The sequence below is a fragment of the Branchiostoma floridae genome, chromosome 13 (genome assembly GCF_000003815.2).
Source record: "Branchiostoma floridae strain S238N-H82 chromosome 13, Bfl_VNyyK, whole genome shotgun sequence".
Classification (NCBI taxonomy): Eukaryota; Metazoa; Chordata; class Leptocardii; order Amphioxiformes; family Branchiostomatidae; genus Branchiostoma; species Branchiostoma floridae.
In genome coordinates, this window is record NC_049991.1 from 10733991 (window position 1) to 10753951 (window position 19961).

General features: G+C 40.7%; 1 protein-coding gene across 3 annotated transcripts; it reads right to left on the reverse strand.

Moving 5' to 3' along the window:
• Positions 1 to 683: 683 nt before the first annotated feature.
• On the reverse strand, positions 684 to 17366 carry LOC118429749 (putative pyridoxal-dependent decarboxylase domain-containing protein 2). Of its 3 annotated transcripts, none has more exons than XM_035840370.1 (24): positions 17193 to 17366; positions 15307 to 15383; positions 14901 to 14969; positions 14335 to 14409; positions 13818 to 13973; positions 12762 to 12951; positions 12412 to 12480; positions 12132 to 12210; positions 11764 to 11848; positions 10514 to 10562; positions 10120 to 10191; positions 9842 to 9871; positions 9356 to 9481; positions 9123 to 9173; positions 8922 to 9005; positions 8483 to 8546; positions 8242 to 8342; positions 7601 to 7765; positions 7210 to 7322; positions 4382 to 4631; positions 3888 to 3980; positions 3516 to 3627; positions 2808 to 3135; positions 684 to 1739 (listed from the first exon to the last, which is right to left on the reverse strand). In XM_035840370.1, the coding sequence occupies exons 1-24, from the start codon at positions 17337 to 17339 to the stop codon at positions 1538 to 1540; spliced, it is 2787 nt and encodes a 928-aa protein (XP_035696263.1). In that variant the 5' UTR covers positions 17340 to 17366; the 3' UTR covers positions 684 to 1537. The 3 variants fall into 3 exon arrangements, with proteins under 3 accessions (XP_035696263.1, XP_035696264.1, XP_035696265.1); XM_035840372.1 differs by lacking the exon at positions 684 to 1739 and adding an exon at positions 1785 to 2349; XM_035840371.1 differs by lacking the exon at positions 8922 to 9005.
• Between the last annotated feature and the right edge of the window lie 2595 nt (positions 17367 to 19961).

The window sequence follows — 19961 nt, forward strand, 5'->3', positions numbered from 1 at the left end:
TGTTTGCTTTCAGAAGTACGAACTGGTGCGTTGCAACTCCATTGTTACTGAATTCCTGCCCAACCTCTTAGTCTGATATTCCTGCATTTATGGAAGACATAAGAGTCTCTGAATAAGATTGACAAGCTCTGTGACTAATGAATGAATGTATAGCACACATGTTGTAGCAATCATGTGTATTGGGCAGTCTTCAAAATTTAGGAACATACCATTCAACATACACAATATTCCCCTTCTAATAAAATGTAGTCGTAACCGTTAGTAGAATACCAATAACAATGCAATCTTGCGATTCATGATTAGGCTTTTATGCGTTACATTGACAAAGTAACAGCTGACATGGGCCTTGTCTTGCTGACCTGGGCATCATGCTAGAAGCTAACAACTATTTTGGGGCTTTAGTGAGTACAATTTCATGGCCATTGACCAATAGAGAAAAATTGTCTTCAACAAAAAAAGCACAATTGCCTAGTTCCTTAATGAAGGCTTGGGTAATGAAAAGGGCTAGAAAATGCAAGGCCTTAATACCTAAGTCATTACAGTTACATATCTTTCATTTTAACATTCAGTATACGCAAGAAAATTAGGAATGCAAATCTCAGTGTCAACATGTTTTAATGTCATTTAAAGTGATGCATCACAAAATGTGAAGCTACTCACTAGTACTGTAGGAAATGAACATATTTTATTCCAAGGATGACTCCTGATTCCGTCAAGTTGCCACTTAGGCAAGCTGTATGTAAGGAATGATGAAATTTTCAACCACCATCAACTTAACACCAATTCCATTTTGGAATATCTATAATATCTTTTTATCTTAAAATTATCTGCAGCTACAAAACTGGTTCCTGTCCAGATTTTTTCATTATCTCAACTTCCATCATAAAGGAAGCTTTAGACTAACAAAATTGCTTGTACATTTTACCAACAGTCACCAATGACTATAAAACAAGCACAAAAGTGGAACCACAACCAAATCCTTCCAAATGTGTGTAAACAAAACAAAAGAAAAGTCCACACATCGATCACATACTATTTGTGACTATAACACCTTTACAAGAAAATGTAACAATATAGAAGTACATTTTTGTACTAACAAAATACTGGACTTTACCAGGCAAAAGAAATGACAACCACATATACGGACCATAATTGCTAAACATAACATTTTAGAAGAGCAAAGCAAATTGGCAAGTTCCCTCCGTAGCAGCTAAGCAACAAATAATAAACTTAAATACTTGTTCAGGCTATGATGCCATGTTTACCTACACCTTTTAGATCAATTATGATGACAAATTAAATATCAGTTACAATAAATATCATAAGTCAGACTTATCGATACTGATAGCAAGGCAAGCATGCCAAATCTCTTACATGTACAATTCAAATTAACTGCATAAATATACTTATGCATATACATGAATGTAGAATTATACTATAATGTCATAATGCATAGAAAATATACAACTTTGCTGTGGTACAACTTGTTCTCTTCCACTGATTCCCTCCTTGTCTTCCTCCATCCTACTGTAATCCCCTAACTATTGCTTTCCTCAGTTTTCACCACATCTCTGACTCCATCTTTGTCTGAAACATGTCCCGGGTCCTGAGTCTCAGCTTCTGTGTTTGAGTCCTTGTCTTCACTATTTGGCAACACCTCGGGGACGGAGTCACCTTTTTGCATCTCTTCCCCCTCAGTTTGCTGTAAAGAATCTTCTGAGGCACGAGTCTGGTCATTCCTAGAAGTGTTGAATGCATCTTTTAGAGTTAACCAATACACAACTACCTGAACATGTTGTCTTTACAAGTAAGTAAGGAACAGTGGTATGTATTCATACTTCCTTCTTTGACTTTCCATATACTCATAGACCAATATTGAACAGCAATTAACTGCTAAATGAAGCTGTCAGACTGACAAATTGTAGTGCTAAAGAAACTTCAAAAAGCAAGCAAGCTGGTGACAAATTTACGAAAAACCTAAAGCAAGCAGTGTTATTTTTGTGCTCGAAATGTACAAGGAAGCAAAATCTTGCATGTAGCTAGTATAAAGGAACATGATAATATATATCATTGAAAGAGAATACATCCATATATTTATAAGTTAGCACAAGTAGTTATGCACACATAATTTCTACATATACTTTTTGGTCCATGCAAGCAGTGTGGACAATGGTTACATATTTATGTGCAACTAGTTAAGTGTACATGTGTTTTCTCCCTTCCAGTAGAAAGAAAAAGCAAGTCATAGATGGTTATATTATTGTAAGCAGCTGCAGTGTTAGCAGGGCAAGGCATCAAGTCACCAAATGCCTGTACCTGAACAAGTGCTCTACCAGTCACTAGGATGACCTATTAGAGAGAAGACAATGCCTTTCAATGTTGAGATTTATAGCTTAAGACAAGAACAATCCCTGCACCTGCTCTTACAAATTATAACTAAGAAACAAAGAAATCATATCTAAAATAAAATCAGCTTAGATAGGGAATAATGAGATTGAAAAGAGAAAGGGGACATAGAACTTGTACAAATGGGGAGAAGACAAAGCATACAGTATGTGCCAGAGATGCCCAAGCCCTGCTGTTATCAAACCAGACCTGCAAAAGAACAAGAAGTGTAGAAAAAAAGGACAGCAAAGAATGCCACAAAGACTGTAGCATAGAGATTAAAATGAAACGAGGGTAAAGAAGATATGTAAGTTTCATCTTTATTTGTGAAACATTAGGAACTATGTACATGATTAGCCACACACACAAATGTAGTACATGTATAATTTCCTGTACGTGATTCAGCTTTAGGAATTCCCTACCCATCATCCTCCTGGGCTTCTGTATCTCCATTTTCTCCTTCCTCCTTGTCATCTCCCTCCTCCTCAATTTCCTCCTCCTCGGTTTCTACCTCTCCCTCCTTGGTCTCCTCCTCCCCATCCTTCTCCTCAGCAGTCTCCTCTCCCTTCTGATCATCTGTCTTGTCCTCTGGTGACTCCTCATCCTTGGATGGTGAGGGCAGCACCAGTTTCATGGGGGGAGATGTTTTAGTTGGAGTGGATACCGGGGTGCTCAGGGGACTGGTGCTGGGACTGCCTCCCTGAATCTGCATCTTGTACTTGTAAGTTGTCTCAGTACTTTCCACAGAACCTGGACAATTATAAACACTTCTTTTTATCTTAATACAATTCTATCAATCTTATAAATTATCTCTTAATGTTAACTCTTCTCTTTCCATGCAATGACTTGGACATTGTTCAATGTGACTCAACTAAACTTTAAGGTATTGACAATTCAATGCAAGAAATAGCAAACTCATCATATGCACAATAACAAAATAAAGTGGAGACCCTTACATGGAACAAGTAATTGATTCACTAATTCAAACCGTACAAAATCAAAATCGACCCATGACAATGTGTTATAAATTTAGTAGTGAAAATTCTGAAGTGCTCAGACTTCCAGAGCATCAATACATCAATAGTTGCAACCAAGTTATCCATAGAAGAGTTTTCCTGTTATATACGGACCTGAGGAGAGGTTAAAGGTGGTGCCCTTGACATTGCCTCCAGGAGTCTTGGCCTGGAGAGGAGACAGCCAGTTCCACATAGACCCCACTATGGGGATCTGTCTGATCACACCCTGGTGTAGGACAGGGAAGAACAGGCTGTTAGCAAAACCCACAAATTTGGACAAGATTTAGACTCTTAACATTCCTTTATAGCAATCAAGATTACCCCTATGACCATCAAAAATTGTAATTGTCAGTCATCATATTCTCAACATAGATTCAAACAAATTTTCATCATGGCATGCAGGTCTGATACTATACCAGAGACCTCATCCTCACCATTGTTGACTTCACACACGAAGTGCATGTTATACGTTAGTGTTTGTCATACCTCTTCCATGATCTTCTCCTCATTTGCCTTCTGCAGTTCCTGTTCTGCCTGCTCGATGCCCTTCCTCACCATGTCTGCCATTCTCTCCAAGAACTACAACACATATAGGGCATACTTATAGGTATACCTGGCATAACTTATAAAATCCTATCCTCTTGTATGATAAAATCCTGAGGTATGGCATCTTTCGCATACAATCAAACTGTGGCATATACAGTAAGATACTTGCAGCTATGATGATGAAGTTTGTGCCAGCTGGAGTTCTTTGCTTTTCACATTCTATCCTTATTCTTATTTAGAGCAAGATACTAGTAATCATTTCAACTCTAACTTTCTAGACAACAAAATTTAATACTCCTTTGAACCATATATAACACTACACATGTATCTAGCAGAGTTATTACGGTAAATGTGACTCCAGAATTTACTTTAGAATCTTATTGAATCTAATTTTTCAATTGTTCAAAGTAAAAACTTGATTTGGTCTATCTCACCCTGGAGGAGTCCTCTAGTTCCTTTCCTGTGGCATAAATCTCCTGCACTAGTTCCTCCACACTCACATCATCAGACACCAGTCCTACACACACACACGCCCTCCCGTTAGGGGCAGTGCTCTTCAGGAACCTCATGTCCTCTTTGACTGACAGCTTGTTGACTATGTCAGCATTGAGTTTGTCCATTTCAGTTTTGGTTTCCTCTGTCAGGTTCTCCAGTGAGTGATGACCCCAGTACTCAGGAATGTATCTGTGAAGTAACAAACGCATAACATGCTCTTAAAGTACATAACATAATCTTAATGCTTTTAAAGTAAAACAATTTTTTTCCTAAAAACCTAACACACTTATTTTTTCATTGTCCAGCTTCCTGGGATAGTTTTGTTACCATATCTGTGACAAGTGTTTAATAGTAATGAATTCTAGGGTTAATATTCATGAGCTAGACACTAACACGCATGCGTAGCGTCAGGAGACGGTTAGAGGAACCTGAAGAGAGATACCTCCACAAGGCACAGAAGCTCTTGTGGAAGATTGAATAAACCGTAAGCAGTACCCCATCGGGCCTGAGTCATCATTCCAGAAGACCACAGCTGAGAGATCTGGATACTGAGATCAGTGACAGAAAGTTACATGGTGTCAGAAGTGGGATTCGAACCCACGCCCCCATTCGGGATGCTGAGTGTAGTCTTCGGATTGGAGCGCTTCCATCAGTACACCTATGGGAGAGACGTTCTAGTCCAGACAGACCACAAGCCACTCGAGATGATCGTACTGAAGCCACTCCATGCAGCACCAAAAAGGCTGCAACGCCTGATGATGCGGATGCAACAGTACCACGTGAAGATCACGTATAAACCAGGAAAAGAGATGTACCTAGCTGACACGCTAAGTCGCGCATACCTACCATATGACGGAAGAAGAAGCAAGACCGAGATGGATGCTGAGCAAGTGAACGCAATCAGTGAGTTCATCTCAACGCCAACGATAGAAGATATTCGCGAGCATACCAGCGGAGATGCAGATATGCAGAAGCTGATGCAGTACATAAGAGAAGGATTTCCAGAGAAGGGAAGAATCCCGGCAAGATTGATGCCTTACTTTCACATAAGGGATGAGCTAACCCTCCATGACGGGATCGTGCTGAAAGGCCAACGTGCAGCAGTGCCACTGACGCTGAGAAAGAAGATGTTGCAGAGGATACACGCATCACACATGGGCATTGAAGCATGCCTGAGAAATGCAAGAGAGTGTGTGTTTTGGCCCGGCATGAACGCCGAAGTGAGAGATTACGTCAGCAAATGTGACGTGTGCCAAACTGTGGGCAGAAAGCAGCAGAAGGAAACACTACAACCACACCCGGTGCCGAAGAGACCGTGGGAGCGAGTGGGAGTAGATCTCTTCCAGTTCAAAGACAGAGACTACTTGATCACAGTGGACTATTACTCAAATTTCTTTGAGATAGACACATGCGAAAACACACGAGCCACTACAATCATAAAGAAGCTGAAGACGCAGTTCTCCAGACATGGCATACCGGATGTAGTGGTCAGCGACAATGGCCCACAATTTGCAGCTGCTGAGTTCGAGAAGTTCACCCATGAATGGAACTTTACACATCAGACGTCTTCACCAGGCTATCCACAAAGCAATGGGAAAGTGGAGAATTCAGTGAAGACAGCCAAGCAGCTGATGGAGAAAGCCTGGATCGGGAACACAGACCCGTACCTCGCACTGTTGGATTTCAGAAACACACCAACACAAGGAATTGGTAGCAGTCCAGTACAGCGACTGTTTGCCAGAAGAACCAAGACAACAATGCCAATGAACACAGCATTGTTGGAACCAGACGTGCCCAAGGAAATCCCACAGAAGATCCAGAAAGAGAAAGAAAAACAACGCCGCTACTACAATAGGCAGGCGCGAGATCTGCCAAGGTTGAGCATCGGAGACACTGTGCGATGTCAGCCACATGGAACAAACACCAATCGCTGGAAGAAAGGCACGGTGGTAGCAGAAGTAGGGAACCGATCATTTGAAGTAGAAACCGAAGATGGAGGAGTGTACCGCAGAAACAGACGACATCTGCGGAAGACACCGGAAACCCCACCAGCAACAGTGGGAACTGACGACACTGACCAAGGAGATGCTCCAGAACCAACGGTCAACGACGAACCAACAACAACGACGACAACACCACCAGCAGAGACAGCAGTGAAAGACGACACAGCTGGACAACAGATGACAACACGGTCCGGACGAGCAGTTCGACCTCCAGTGCATCTGAAGGACTACGTTCGCGAGTAATGCATGAACAGTAATGCATGAACAATTAACTCAAGAATTGACCAACTAACCGACTAACTAACCATGAGAGAGACTCCCGATCAGCAGAACACAAGAACTTTAGATCGTGAAAGATCTGAGAAAGGAACTGAACTATAGACACATTGATTGTATAAGAACTGAAACCTGAGTGTCAAATATGCGAAAGAGATCTAAAGAAAAGGGGATGTGACAAGTGTTTAATAGTAATGAATTCTAGGGTTAATATTCATGAGCTAGACACTAACACGCATGCGTAGCGTCAGGAGACGGTTAGAGGAACCTGAAGAGAGATACCTCCACAAGGCACAGAAGCTCTTGTGGAAGATTGAATAAACCGTAAGCAGTACCCCATCGGGCCTGAGTCATCATTCCAGAAGACCACAGCTGAGAGATCTGGATACTGAGATCAGTGACAGAAAGTTACAATATCAATGCAATGTTTCCCCAAATTTTGCCCATATGCCCCCAAACCTTGTCTCCTAGATAGCCTTTTTACTTACTGCAGTACCCCAACTCCTGGCCAGGTGGCATCATCAATGGACAGAAGGTTGGGATGGCCCTCTACAGCAGCTTGGAATACTTCTCTTTGGTCAACGGTGCAATCCAGAACGGCCTGCAACCACAAAGAACAACGTTCATGCAGGAGATCATGGCACATAATAAAATCAAAATGCTTTTTCAAAGACAATGCAGGAATTTCAGTTGTTTCAAAACAATTCAATATTTACATTAACAAAGGTTAGACATCCAGGTAATAAGATACGCCAAATAACAATTACTCAAGCAACTGGATATGACGGTCAGACATTTCAAATAACATCCATTATCTTTGTCATCGCCATTTGGCATAATGTAATTCTAATCTATATAAAACAAAGCAGTGTTGCCCACAGTGTGCTCGTCCAGACGCTCCACCAGCCTGTCCACATGTTCCCTCTGTGTTCCCCTGGTGGCAGCTGTGAGTAGAGGGTTAAACCTCAGACACACGCCCTCAGGCTCCACCTCAACTATGTCCAACTGCAGCTCAGGGACATCCTTAGATAACTGCTCTCCCAGCTGGAGGGATGAAACATTGTATGTACAGTAAGTCAGGAAATATTGCCTTAGAAGGTTCACAAAAAAATGAAAGCATTGTTCAAACTTAGAGATAGCATTGACTAGCTTTGTAAACAGCAGATAGCAATCGTCTGTACTTAGGTATGACTCATTCTACCGCAATTCATTCTTTAGCAATATCAGGCGGCACCTCTGTACATAGCTATACATATTTCTAGATGTTAAAATGCTGTCTTGTACATATTCTATGTTTTTCATGTTTGTTTGTTTTTCATATGGGCCAGGGAGTGCCTGAAATAAAGAAATAAAGAAATCGTCTTAAGATGCATTTTGTTCTTGGTCTCATTCTGCTTGAGTTGATAACTTAAATACTTGTAGTGCAATTTGACGTCTACACAAGTGCTTCCACCTTACCTAAGATTGCCACAAAGCTGATTTTAAGAAGTGAACAGACAATATTCCCACTGAAAACTCACCCATCTGTTGAGTGTGTTATACAGCAGCCTGTGTTTCTCCTTGTCCAACTCCTTAGAGTCATCATCCAGTTTGGCTGCTGCATATGGTGCCACTTCTTCCCCTGGGCAGAGATACATTTCATACTGAATTCTGATTCTGACTAAAATTGAAAACACTGCATGCAATGTCTTCCTTTTGGATAGAATTATCTTTGTCTACTTTTGACTATAGAAGAGGAAAATGTGCACATGCAACACTTACCTGGTTTGTCTCTACTCTCTGCATATCTGAATATGACTACAGGTGATGGGACATCAAACTGGGTCTAAGAAAAAAAAAAGGCTGACTTAAAGAAAAATACATGAGAACATCACATTGACCATAGATTAGAAATGTTCTACTATGGTGTGGAAAACTGTTGTATGTCAACAAGGTAAGAGGAGACATCTACATAATTTTTATGAGGAAATACAGCCTAACATTCATCTAGGACTGTAGAAGGAGCATCGCAAAGCGGGAGTAAAAAACATGGGAATACAATGTATGTCTGTGTGAGAAATTGCTAAGAAAACAGAAGGGAATACAGGGTCAGTTGTCTGCCTGTCTATATAGCTAGTAATAGGTCTGCTAGTCTACACAGGAAAGGAGGTTAGTAAGAAACACACTTTAACTGTTTAGTTTCCTCACTCCACACACTTACAAGGTAAAGTAAGGTCTTGACTAGAAGTTCCTTCACCGACCCCTTAACCTCAAAAGTATCAGACTGCTGTGTTTTCTTCTTTTCCTATGAGTGGGACACAGTATGGCTCAAGGGTCAGCCCATGGAGACATGCAGTGGGACTAACCAAAAATTCAAAGGAAAAAAGACAGTTGGCAATTACAAATGCATACGGACACTCACCGATTTCTTCAGTGTAGCAATTGTATCCAGCTTTTCGGAAAGTTGTAAACTCTAGAGGAAGAGACAATATAAACAGTTTGGGTTTCGATTTACTTTATGATTTGGTGTTACACCATGCTTTACATATCTGGGAGCCAAGTGACAATATATACACAAATATACATATATAAAATCTACCTTAATGGCTAATAGCAATACTTAAAGAAACAGGCAACAAGAGTTGCTGTAATTACCAAATCTGCAGCATGCTTGATCTTCTTGACAATGCCCTGGTGCCCGACACTCTGCAGACAGAGCCAGAGTGGGAGGGCACGTACCCGCTCCAGGGACTGGGAGTTACTCAGGCCTGCTGCTAAAGCCTGGGGGAAGACAAAGGTGTGTTTACTTATTGTTTATTTGCAGATATTAAAGTATAGAAGGATAGCAAAAAATGATGCAATGGAGGCCAGAAACCTACTAGTATATGGTTTTTCGTGGTCCTCTCTCAAAACTTAAAAGTAAGAATGGTAGTGTTGTAGTTACATATACAAGGTATACAAGGTATACATATTAAGCAAACAAAATTAACAAATGAAAGAAACAAGTCAAATTTATAGGTAACACCCCAAGATCTAAAGAAACCATTTTGGTGGTCGGAAGGATGACATTTAATACCAGACTACTTTTCCCCTGAACCAAATAAAAAGCCTTAAACATTCTCTAAAGCTTATGGCACTTACCATAGCTGGATCTGCAGTCCTGTACAGTGTCTAGTGGAACCATGTCAAGATACAAACCAATCTGACTTAAAAGCATATTAGAGAATATCATATACATGCATTTGTACATCTACAAACATAAGAATGCTCCTGAATGCCGGGCATGGGCAACAAAACAAACTCAAAATTCTGCCTAAAACATTAGAGATCTGTAAAGTCATAACAAGACTGTTTTTAATACTCATGATACAACAGCAGGTCTATCTGTTTTGCTTGTAGTGTTCACTTGTAAAGGATACCACAGCAGGGGTGCACGGCAGGCCTAGCCACACTCCTGGGGTCACTGTCATGCTGTCACATTTAACAGCAGGCTATATGGAAAAATGCAGATATGTCAGACACACATAATGTCATGGAATAGACCAAAGATGTATCATCCAACAAGTACAGCAATTGGGATTGCTACCTTGCTTAAGGCAAAGCCAAAAAAATCATGAATGTTTTCACACTGTTTTGAATATAGGAATGTGTTAATGTTAATGTTTGTAACACGTCAATCAATTTACTGAGAATTGTAATGTCTGAGTAAGGTCTAAGTACAAGACTTATAAACTGGGTTTAGACAAAGTACAGCAATGTTTACCATATGTATTGAAAGAGTACAGCTGAACTATACAAAATGAGAGCACTAACCAGCACAGAATCCGGAACAAGAGTTAATGACAAGGTGGCCAAGTTTACCCTAGAAACAAAGATAAGAAAAGATAAAGATAACTGTCACTACCCCATTATAGATAAGGTCATCAATGCTCTATATAAGGTAGCCCTATTTCCTTGCCAGTACAAAATATTGTTACTTACAGAGGCGGCGGCAGGAAATTTCGTCTGGGGGGGCGAACTTTTACTGACAGAATTTTGCGGCACACGCTTATGTAGCGCCGAAGGCGCGACCACCCTAGGGGGGTCCGGGGGCATGCTCCCCCGGGAAAATTTGAAATCTAGACCCTCTAAAACGGCATTTCATGCATTTTGACGGGCAAATTTTGCTGCCAGACTAAGCTAAGTTTGATGGCAATTCTGTTAGAAAGACACATGGTTTTAGCAAGGGCGATGCCCACAAAATATTTTCACGATTTCGAGTGCCGAAGGTGCGAGCTGTTGCAAGGTTGGTCTTTGGAAATTTCGAAATCTGCACCCTCTGAAACGACATTTTCTGTATTTTGCAAGTTTTGCTTGCAGACTATGCTAAATCTTATGCCATTTTTGTCAAAGAAAAAGATGTTTGAGGGCGATGACCTTAGCTACCACGCACAAATTTTCACCATGTCGTTCTGAGCGCCGGAGACGTAAGTCATCGCTAGGGAGGTCCAGAGAAAATTTTAAAATTTTGACCGTCTGAAACGTCATTTCCTGAATTTCAGTGGCACATTCTGCTTGTAAACTAAGCTAAGTACGATAGTACAATTTCTATTGGTTTAAAAGATTTTTCAGAGCAACATATTGTCCTGCGTCGAAGACGCAGTCCTCACAAGGGAGGTCTGGCGAAATTTTGAAATCGAGACTCTCTGAAACGCCATTTCTTGCATTTTCAGGGGTAAACTATGCTGTTAGACTAGCTTGATTTTATGAAATTTCCATCATCAAAAAAATACACAAGGTTTCAGCTTGATTTTTTGGGGGGGCGACGCCCCCCCCAACATATTTTCCGGGGGGGGGCAGCCGCCCCCCCCCTGCCCCCCGGTGCCGCCGCCACTGACTTAAACCATTGTCTCCATCTATTATCTACAAGACATGATAGAGAATTGTTTTGTTCTGCATAAATTATTCTGAGATGCATGCATCACATAGACCAGCTCTCAACAATGAAACAGACTTTTTGTTGCATTAACATCAAAACCAAACTTGCACCAAAGATCTTTTAAAAGACAAACAAGATAACCTACCCCTCCACGTGTAACCAGATGGAATTGGCTTTGCAGATCTCCAGTAGTCTGGTCAGGTTGTCTGTGTGACCAGCTACAGGGGTGCCTGATACACACATACAACATTATGTCAAACTCGCACTACCCAAAAAAACAACAGCTTTCAGTCAACAGAAAGGAACGTATTACTTCCCAATGATTTAATGGAAAATATGTTTCTCTGTCTTCCCTTGTAAAGAACAACAAACTTCAGAAGACATAACTGAGAGAAGGGAAGGACTTTGGAGCAAATTCGATTAGGGTATTACATACAAAAGAAAGCCATGAAGTCCTTGTAATTGTCTATGTTACCAACACAAAGTTCATGTATGTGATCATTCTTAAGGTACCTGCATTGGCAACAAGTAACACTGGAAGTTTGGAAGAGTTGATGTCATCCTTCACAAGCCTCTCAAAGGATGCCACATCCTGGAATTACAAAGGAGTAAAACATTTTCCTCATTTAAGATTAAAGGAAATGCTCTACAAATCTTCAGAAACTGTAGTCAGGCTGTTGCTAGTGGCATGCCATCATCATCTTTGTAAAAATTAGAGCAAAATCATTTTTTGGTAAAACATCTACTTGCATCGCATTATTTTATGACACACTGTAACTTATGTACAACTCACCATTGTATGGACAGATCCAAAGACAGTATTGCAGGGAACAGTACACAAGCTGGACATGGGCAGGCCAAGCTGGAAACACACAGGGAAAAGTTAGTCTTGTCAATTACATACAATCTATAAAGAAAATATCTGGTACCTATAGTTTGCCTTCTGGTACATATAGTTTGCTTTACTTATCAAGGTATTAGGACATGAGAAATAATAAAAACAGAACAGTGAGCAAAAGTGGAACTACAGATCCAATAGTCAAAGTTCTCGTCTTAAACTTTTTTTCTCACGACTACATTTGTACCTCAAATGCCTGTGAACAAGGTATAAACCAAATATCCGGTACTACAATTTGCCTTTACCTGACTGCAGATGTACTGTCCCAGGCCAGGTCTGGAAGCAGCACTGATGTACACTACAGGTGGTTTGGGGTACAGAGCATTGAAGCCTTCCGCTGCAAACTTGGGATACTTGGAATGTAGGACAAGTCGGCACACTTTTATCAACCCTTCTCTGTCATCTTCATTGTAGTACGCAGAGCCGTTCTCAAATCTGTGTCAAATAAGGGGAAATAAATATGGGGAGCATGGAATGGGGATACCATAAACTGAAATTAAGACATGCTAGGGATATAGGAATACAGTAAAAGAAAATATTCTGGACAGATGCAGAAAATCATCTACTCCATTACATCACACATCAACATGCCTCAAGCCTTTTCTTGGGACTCAAACATGCAACAAATTTGTTAGCAAAAACAAGGTTGTGTCATAAAAACATCAAAATCATCGTATAACATTGATGGATTTAAGCAAGGGGCAGAAAAACAGAAATGTTCCAACCCGCCAGGATTTCTGCAAAGATAAGATTGATGGAAGGGTCACCAAACAAGACATCAAAAGATCACATTTCTGATTGACTTAAGAGCACAAAGCTAAGTGATAATGGCATAAATGATAACAAGGATATCTGCAAGACTAAATCTAGTTTCCTATGATAGTGTTAAAGTCTTGACTTCTGTTTCATGTTGAGGACAAACTAAAAAAAATGTCTCTCTGTAGATTTCTGGCAGCGTCTTAACTAACATACTTCTGTAGTGTTCTTTTTGGTACATTTTATCTTATACTGAGCCAGCCAGTCTGACCTGTTGAGGCTAATCAGCAATTTAGAAAAAATATATATTCTAACATTCCTATGTACTGTGTACTCTACCAGCCTGACTACGCTGGCTATTATAGAGAGAATAATTTGCCAGGGGAGTTTTGCTACCAGAGGAGTTGGCTGGCAAAGCAGCCGGAGGGGAAACATTTACCTAAGCGTGGACTGACTCCCCTGGCCAATTACCTGATTTTGTGCCAAATTCTATGATCCCCTACCCCCATAGGAAAGTCTGGTGGAGGCTATATACTGTGCCTGACCTGAAGAGCCTGGACAGCCACAGGGTGGTGTCTGAGATGATCCTGGTGGTGAAGCGCCTGAGCCTGGCGGGCGGCAGCAGGGTGGCGTAGGCGGCCAGGCTGTGTCCCAGCAACGCCAGCTTCGCAGTACTGTCAATACTGGGGGTAAACACTGGGCTGGGGGACAGAATTATAGAGTAATTATCATCAGTGTTAAATGGCAATTAAGAGTTCTACTGACCCCCTTAGGGGAAAATTGGACCTTCCCATTTTTTGACAAGTTGCAAAATCCATGTTGGAATTTTGTCTGATTTGAATCATCATAAGAACTGTCCACATGATGAATCAGAAAAAAAGTTTATTTCGTTTGACTAACTGTGTTTGTTCGGCATGTCTTTGAAGGATCTAGAAATGCCAACTGTTTTGACTGTTAACATAGAACTTAATGACAACTACACACTACCAGGTATAACTGTTTTTAACAACAAACCAATCCTGCAATAACTTGGCATCGTGAACAGTGTGACCTATGACCTACCTCTGCTGAATCTCCTCCTCTGTTCCATGTATAACATCCTGCATGTGTTGCAGAATAACAGACATATCCTGTCCACTGCAAAATGATAACATAGTTGTCGATAAAGCACATAAAAAAAATAGGGGTTGTTTAAACTCTAGATGATGCTGCAGCTAATAATCTTTTCTCATGGTTGGCATTTGCAAAAAGGTAAGATACATAAACACTATTCCTGAAATTCTTTTAAAAATCAATTATGCTGGAGAGAAAGCTAAGATATATGCACCAGGATATAAATGTGTACCTTTGAACTTTGCATGCTGATTAACTAGAGCAATGATATGTGTCATATATTCCTTACTTTGTAAAGCTAAAATGCTAACTTGGACACAATTTAAGGCCCCAATTCAACTAGATGAAAAGTGCTGAGCACCCTTAGAGCGACTGAAATTGGATGTGTGTGACCCTTGATTTTATGAATGAAATATGATGACCAATGAAAAAGGATGGTCTAAAGGACATTAAAACATGCGAGATCTTAAAAAAAAGTTCTTTGTCTATAAAATTTGTTGAGCAGATTGTCCTACCTTCCCTGTAGAGGGCCCGGGATGTCTCTCCTGGTAGCTAGCCGTTCTTCCCTCTCTTTCTTTAATGTACTACATCAATAATAAAAGTTTTTATTGCAAATTCTTGCTCAGGGGCTAATTGCACGTAAAAATGAAAATGGAAGGACAAATTGTGTAAAGCAATATAGCATGTATCTACTCTAGTGTAAAAGCTAACTTGAGATTCTAACTAAAGTGATTTCTAACTCACTCAAAAGTGCTGTATCTCATGTCAATGCTATAGTTGAAATTTCCAGCACCACTAGTAACATTACTTACATTAAAACTGTGTCACCTTGAATCAACACAAGTGAGCCAATTTAGAGTCTCTTTAGCCAACCTAAGGTAAAAACGCAGATTATTTGTCAATGTGTATTCAGTCACTTACTCGTTATAGTCATCCAGTATCTTCATGGCACTGTCCAGCTGTTGGCTCACTTCGTTCAGCGCTGGGTCAACAATCATCTGAAAATAATTAACATGCAAGGTCATGATGTACCACTGCAAGGTCTTCCTACAGTAAGGCCCAGTTTAGAAACAAGTCCGTTAACTGTCATACAACGCTTCGCTATGGTGACGGATCTCGTTAAACACACCGGTGCGGGCGGGAGGAAGCGTTGCAGGCCGCCAATGGGACAGGATACTTGTAATGCGTGCAAATCAAAACGGCACATATTTTCGCCTTGCAACAGTTTATACCTGAATACTGTTCATTCTGTTTACTACCCGCATTTTCCCTCGTATGAGACGCAATATAGACAAAGGGGCACATGTACAGGCCGAACGGGCAATACCCAGGCTTTCTCGCTGGTGTATGGTAGCTAGGTAGCGCAAGCCGGGCACGTTGGTAGGGTCATAGGAGAACACCAAAGAAGTAGTCACTGGTGGCAGGCCATTCCACTTGGAACATTCGACGACTTTCAATTTCTCAAACGATTAGAATGAGGAAAACCATGTTTCCATTGCTACGGGCTAGTTAGCATATCATTAGCCTATGATCCACGACGTCCTACTACCGTCGCCGGTGACGGTTTCTCTTTACACACGAGAAAAACCGTCACAGGCCCCCGCTGAACCGACCCAGGACCAGGTCCGGAGGTGGCTCAGGTCGGTTTGCAAAAATACCGTCATTCGCCCCTTATTTCCTCTTATAGACCGGTGATGGTGAAGCGTCATATGACAGTTAACCGACACAGGTCGGTTAAAGGGACTCCAGTGTAAATTGGGCCTAACTTAAAGTTCTCTAAACAAGCTGATGTTTCACTACATTTAGATGTCCTATAGATTACCACCTACCTGCGCCATATGATCAAACACCCAAGACAACTCAGGGAACCAATAAGGTCTGGTTTATACAGACAGGTGATCACTATACTATATAGGATAATCCTAAATGCTTCTGTCAATCATAAAAATATCATCTAAGGGGCCACCAAAAAAGTGGTCCATACACACTGTAGATGTGACCACTTAGTACATAGTTTTCACTTATTCTACAAAATCAAAATCTAGCTCTCCTCAACTTTCACTTTTAAATGACAAAGAACCTGTAACAGGGAGCAGTTGTCTACCCAGGCTAATAACAACCTGTACAATGCAAGCCTCCAAGACACAATTCTAAAACTGGCTTCCCTTCAATGTTTGGAAAAGTCAGTAGTTAATCAGAACATATCAATGTTCTGGGTCATCTCTTCATGTTAAACACTACATCAATCGTGTAGGTCTGAACCCAAGCTGAAGAAGAGGAAACAAGGCAAACCAGGATGCTAACTTTCAGACAATGTCAACAACCAAAATATCCAGCATAGTGCAGAATGCAGATTTTATGTTTGATCTTTGGACTGATCAATAACATTCACGTGATCAATTCATGCTATCGAAATCCTTTATCACACAAGACTTCTATATGTGACTGAAATAATAAGTCAACTTGAGGTACCAATAATCATTATGTAGATTAACAACAGATATCAAAGACCGGGCTATCTTTAGATAGCAGGTACCTGATTTTAGATATCTCATCTGTTTGCCCAAAATGCAGTCTTTCAAAGAAAATTCTCTAGGATTGAATTGTAACAAGAATGACGTGTTCACACAACATTTATAGCATGTCTTCCGTGATTAAATACAAATCCTTTAGCTAAGAACGTTCTAAGAGGGGAGGGGGGCGTTCACCGGACCGGCTTCAGACAACGTCAACAATAATGGTCCTATCATCTCTAGCGAAAGTATACATGCTTGTAGAAAAATATCAGTACATCTAGTGGTTCTCACCTTATGAAACCCCTCCTCTAGACTCGCCGGAGGTTTTTCGGCGGCGGATTTCTTGGTGGGGGAAGGCGCTGATTCTCCGACTGCTATACTGGCCGCCATGTTGGATGTACACGCTGGCAGAAAGTTCACCGATGACGTCATCACCATAAACAACTGGTTACACCTGTCCGACCCGGGGGGGCGTGGTTAACTTCTAGCTTCATTCAAGATTTGCTTCGATTGGACTTTTGAAAGTGTTTGACTCTGCTCAATGCGTCATCACTCGAAAAACACAGACGACAAGACAATAAAAAGTGTAATATAAGAAGTTACGTTAAACAAAAATCTGTCGTTTTTAATGGGGTTTACGGAAAAGCCTGGGCCCAGCAGGCTAGCCTGCAGGCTAGCCAGGCCACCCTTTTTGGGCCCCAAGGCTATGGTTGGGGTTTTGGCTGATAGTGGATTTTTTAAAAACCTAAAACTGGGTAACCGACAATTCCAGTACATGCAGGGTGCATTGGACAGAAGGCAAAAGTTTGGTCATATCTATGGGGGATTGGGGTTGGTTTACAGCAACGAACAATCAACATCCACAACAGGAACTCCCAGGCTTAGTACATTTACTTTTCCTTTGACTATACTGCCAGTCATTCCTACAATATAGTGTCTATCAGTAATGGTCCTGCATGAGAGAAAGGAATAACACAACACTATACAACCCCCCCCCCCTCACATACAAGTTCCTACCACTAGACTCAATCATTACACATAACATACATCCATTCCTACATCCATGCTCACTGACACTTGATGTTTGAGACATCTGTTTCAAATTTGATGTTTTGGCAAACAGCCCCCATCCTAGGGTCCCAAATGTTGTCTTGGGTTACCACCACTGACCCAGTTTTCCCACAAGGAAATTTCATAAGAGGCCCAACCATCCTTTCTGTAGGCACACTCATTCAAAGCATGAGACATCTGTTTTGAATTTGATGTTGCACCCTATCATTTCCTGACCCATCCTAGTATTCTTCATTTCACCTAGTAACAGTTATCCCTTCCCTTCAATCTTAAGTTAACATTTCCAGTATTTTCTGTTGTATAATTGGAATTTAGTTTATGACTGTTTTCTTCCAGTCTTGGATGAGTTGTTCATTGCAAGTCCAGCAATATGATCAACTTTCCTCCATCCCACCCACAGCTGGAATTGTCACTGACCCAGTTTTTACTAAGAAAAAAAGTTCAGCTACAGGACAAACCCCATGCATAGCCTTGGGGCCCAGAAAAGGTAGTCTTTCAGGCTAGCCAGCCCAGCTCCTGGGCCCAGGCTTTTCCGTAAACCCTTTTTAATGTGGCGACAACACATTGTTCCCTGACCACCCACGGCCTACTTACCTTTACTATAAGACACCCTCTTAGCTTCTTGGAAGGGGCCTATTGTATTGAATACGGGGCGGCCAGGGGCGCGTTATAACCAGGTCAATGATATAATTTAAAGGATATAAACGTGAGTTTGCGTTACAAAAACATGTGTATTAATACAAAGTCTTTAAATCAAATAACGTTACATAACCTATCAAAACGTTATAGTATTAACTAATGTCTTGAAGTTTGAACGTTTGCATGCCTTGTAGAACCAACTCAAAACCCCACCGACCTGTTCCTCAAGGCTGTATTCATTAGAGAAAGTAGATAGACACATAATTGCGCCTTCGGGGTAGACGCCAATCATATTAAAGATCAGACTAGTACTGATAATTAGTGTGATTACGCCACTAAACCTTGAGGTCAGCTTGGCTTCCAATAAACGAGAAAGAAAATGATAGATCAAAGAAAGAAAACAAAGTAGCAACTTGATAATTGATTGTATTCAATGATAACAAAATGGAGTAAATTTAAGTATTCTTGTTATTAGCGTTGGGAGTTAAGGGAGAAGTCGCTAAGAAACAACCACATTCAAAGATAATAACAATGACAATTCACAAACTTAACGATACAAACATTTAATTGGCAACACCAACAGAAAAGACACAGGGTCTGTAAACAAGCATGAAGCCCTGTACAGCAGTCCGTATCCGTCTCACTTTGACGTATCCTTTAAACGTTTGACAGGTTACAAGCACATTCTTGTATTCAATATTGCTGACTAAGTATAATAGAATTTCTTCTCTCCTTTAAATATGTAGTTAATGTAAATTATAGTAGACGAACAAGAGCGACAGTTCATTCACATGCAAGTGTTCATACTAGTCTTCCTTGTCTATTTCGCGCAAGTGGACTAATGTACACAGGTTCTTTGTGTAACAACACATCAAACAATTTACAAACACAATGATTTACAAATCCTTACTATTATCCATGCCACTTCTAAATGCTATTATAGGGAAATCGTTGGGAGTTACATACACATACACATGCATGTCATGTTGACGTCCAGTACACTCATTTTAGTCATTATAATTCTTTTATAAATATCGAACCTTTCAACCCCTCTGGGTTCTTCGAGTCCTTTATTGAGATCCTCTTTAGCCAACGTCTCATCTCTCTCCCATGGTTAATCAAAATAAAAAGGTACATCACAAACCACGCATACACAAAAATATACAATCATCTCCGACTTACCCATTTTGTAACAAAGTCCACTGAATTGACAAATCAATCATCAAGACCCTTGCAGCGTTATGAATGCTATTAGCGAGCGACAAATGTCTTTGCTAGCTTTCCAGTCATATTAGATTGTCACTTATCTTCATCGAATGTACATGTAAATCAGCCTTATCAGGTTTTGTC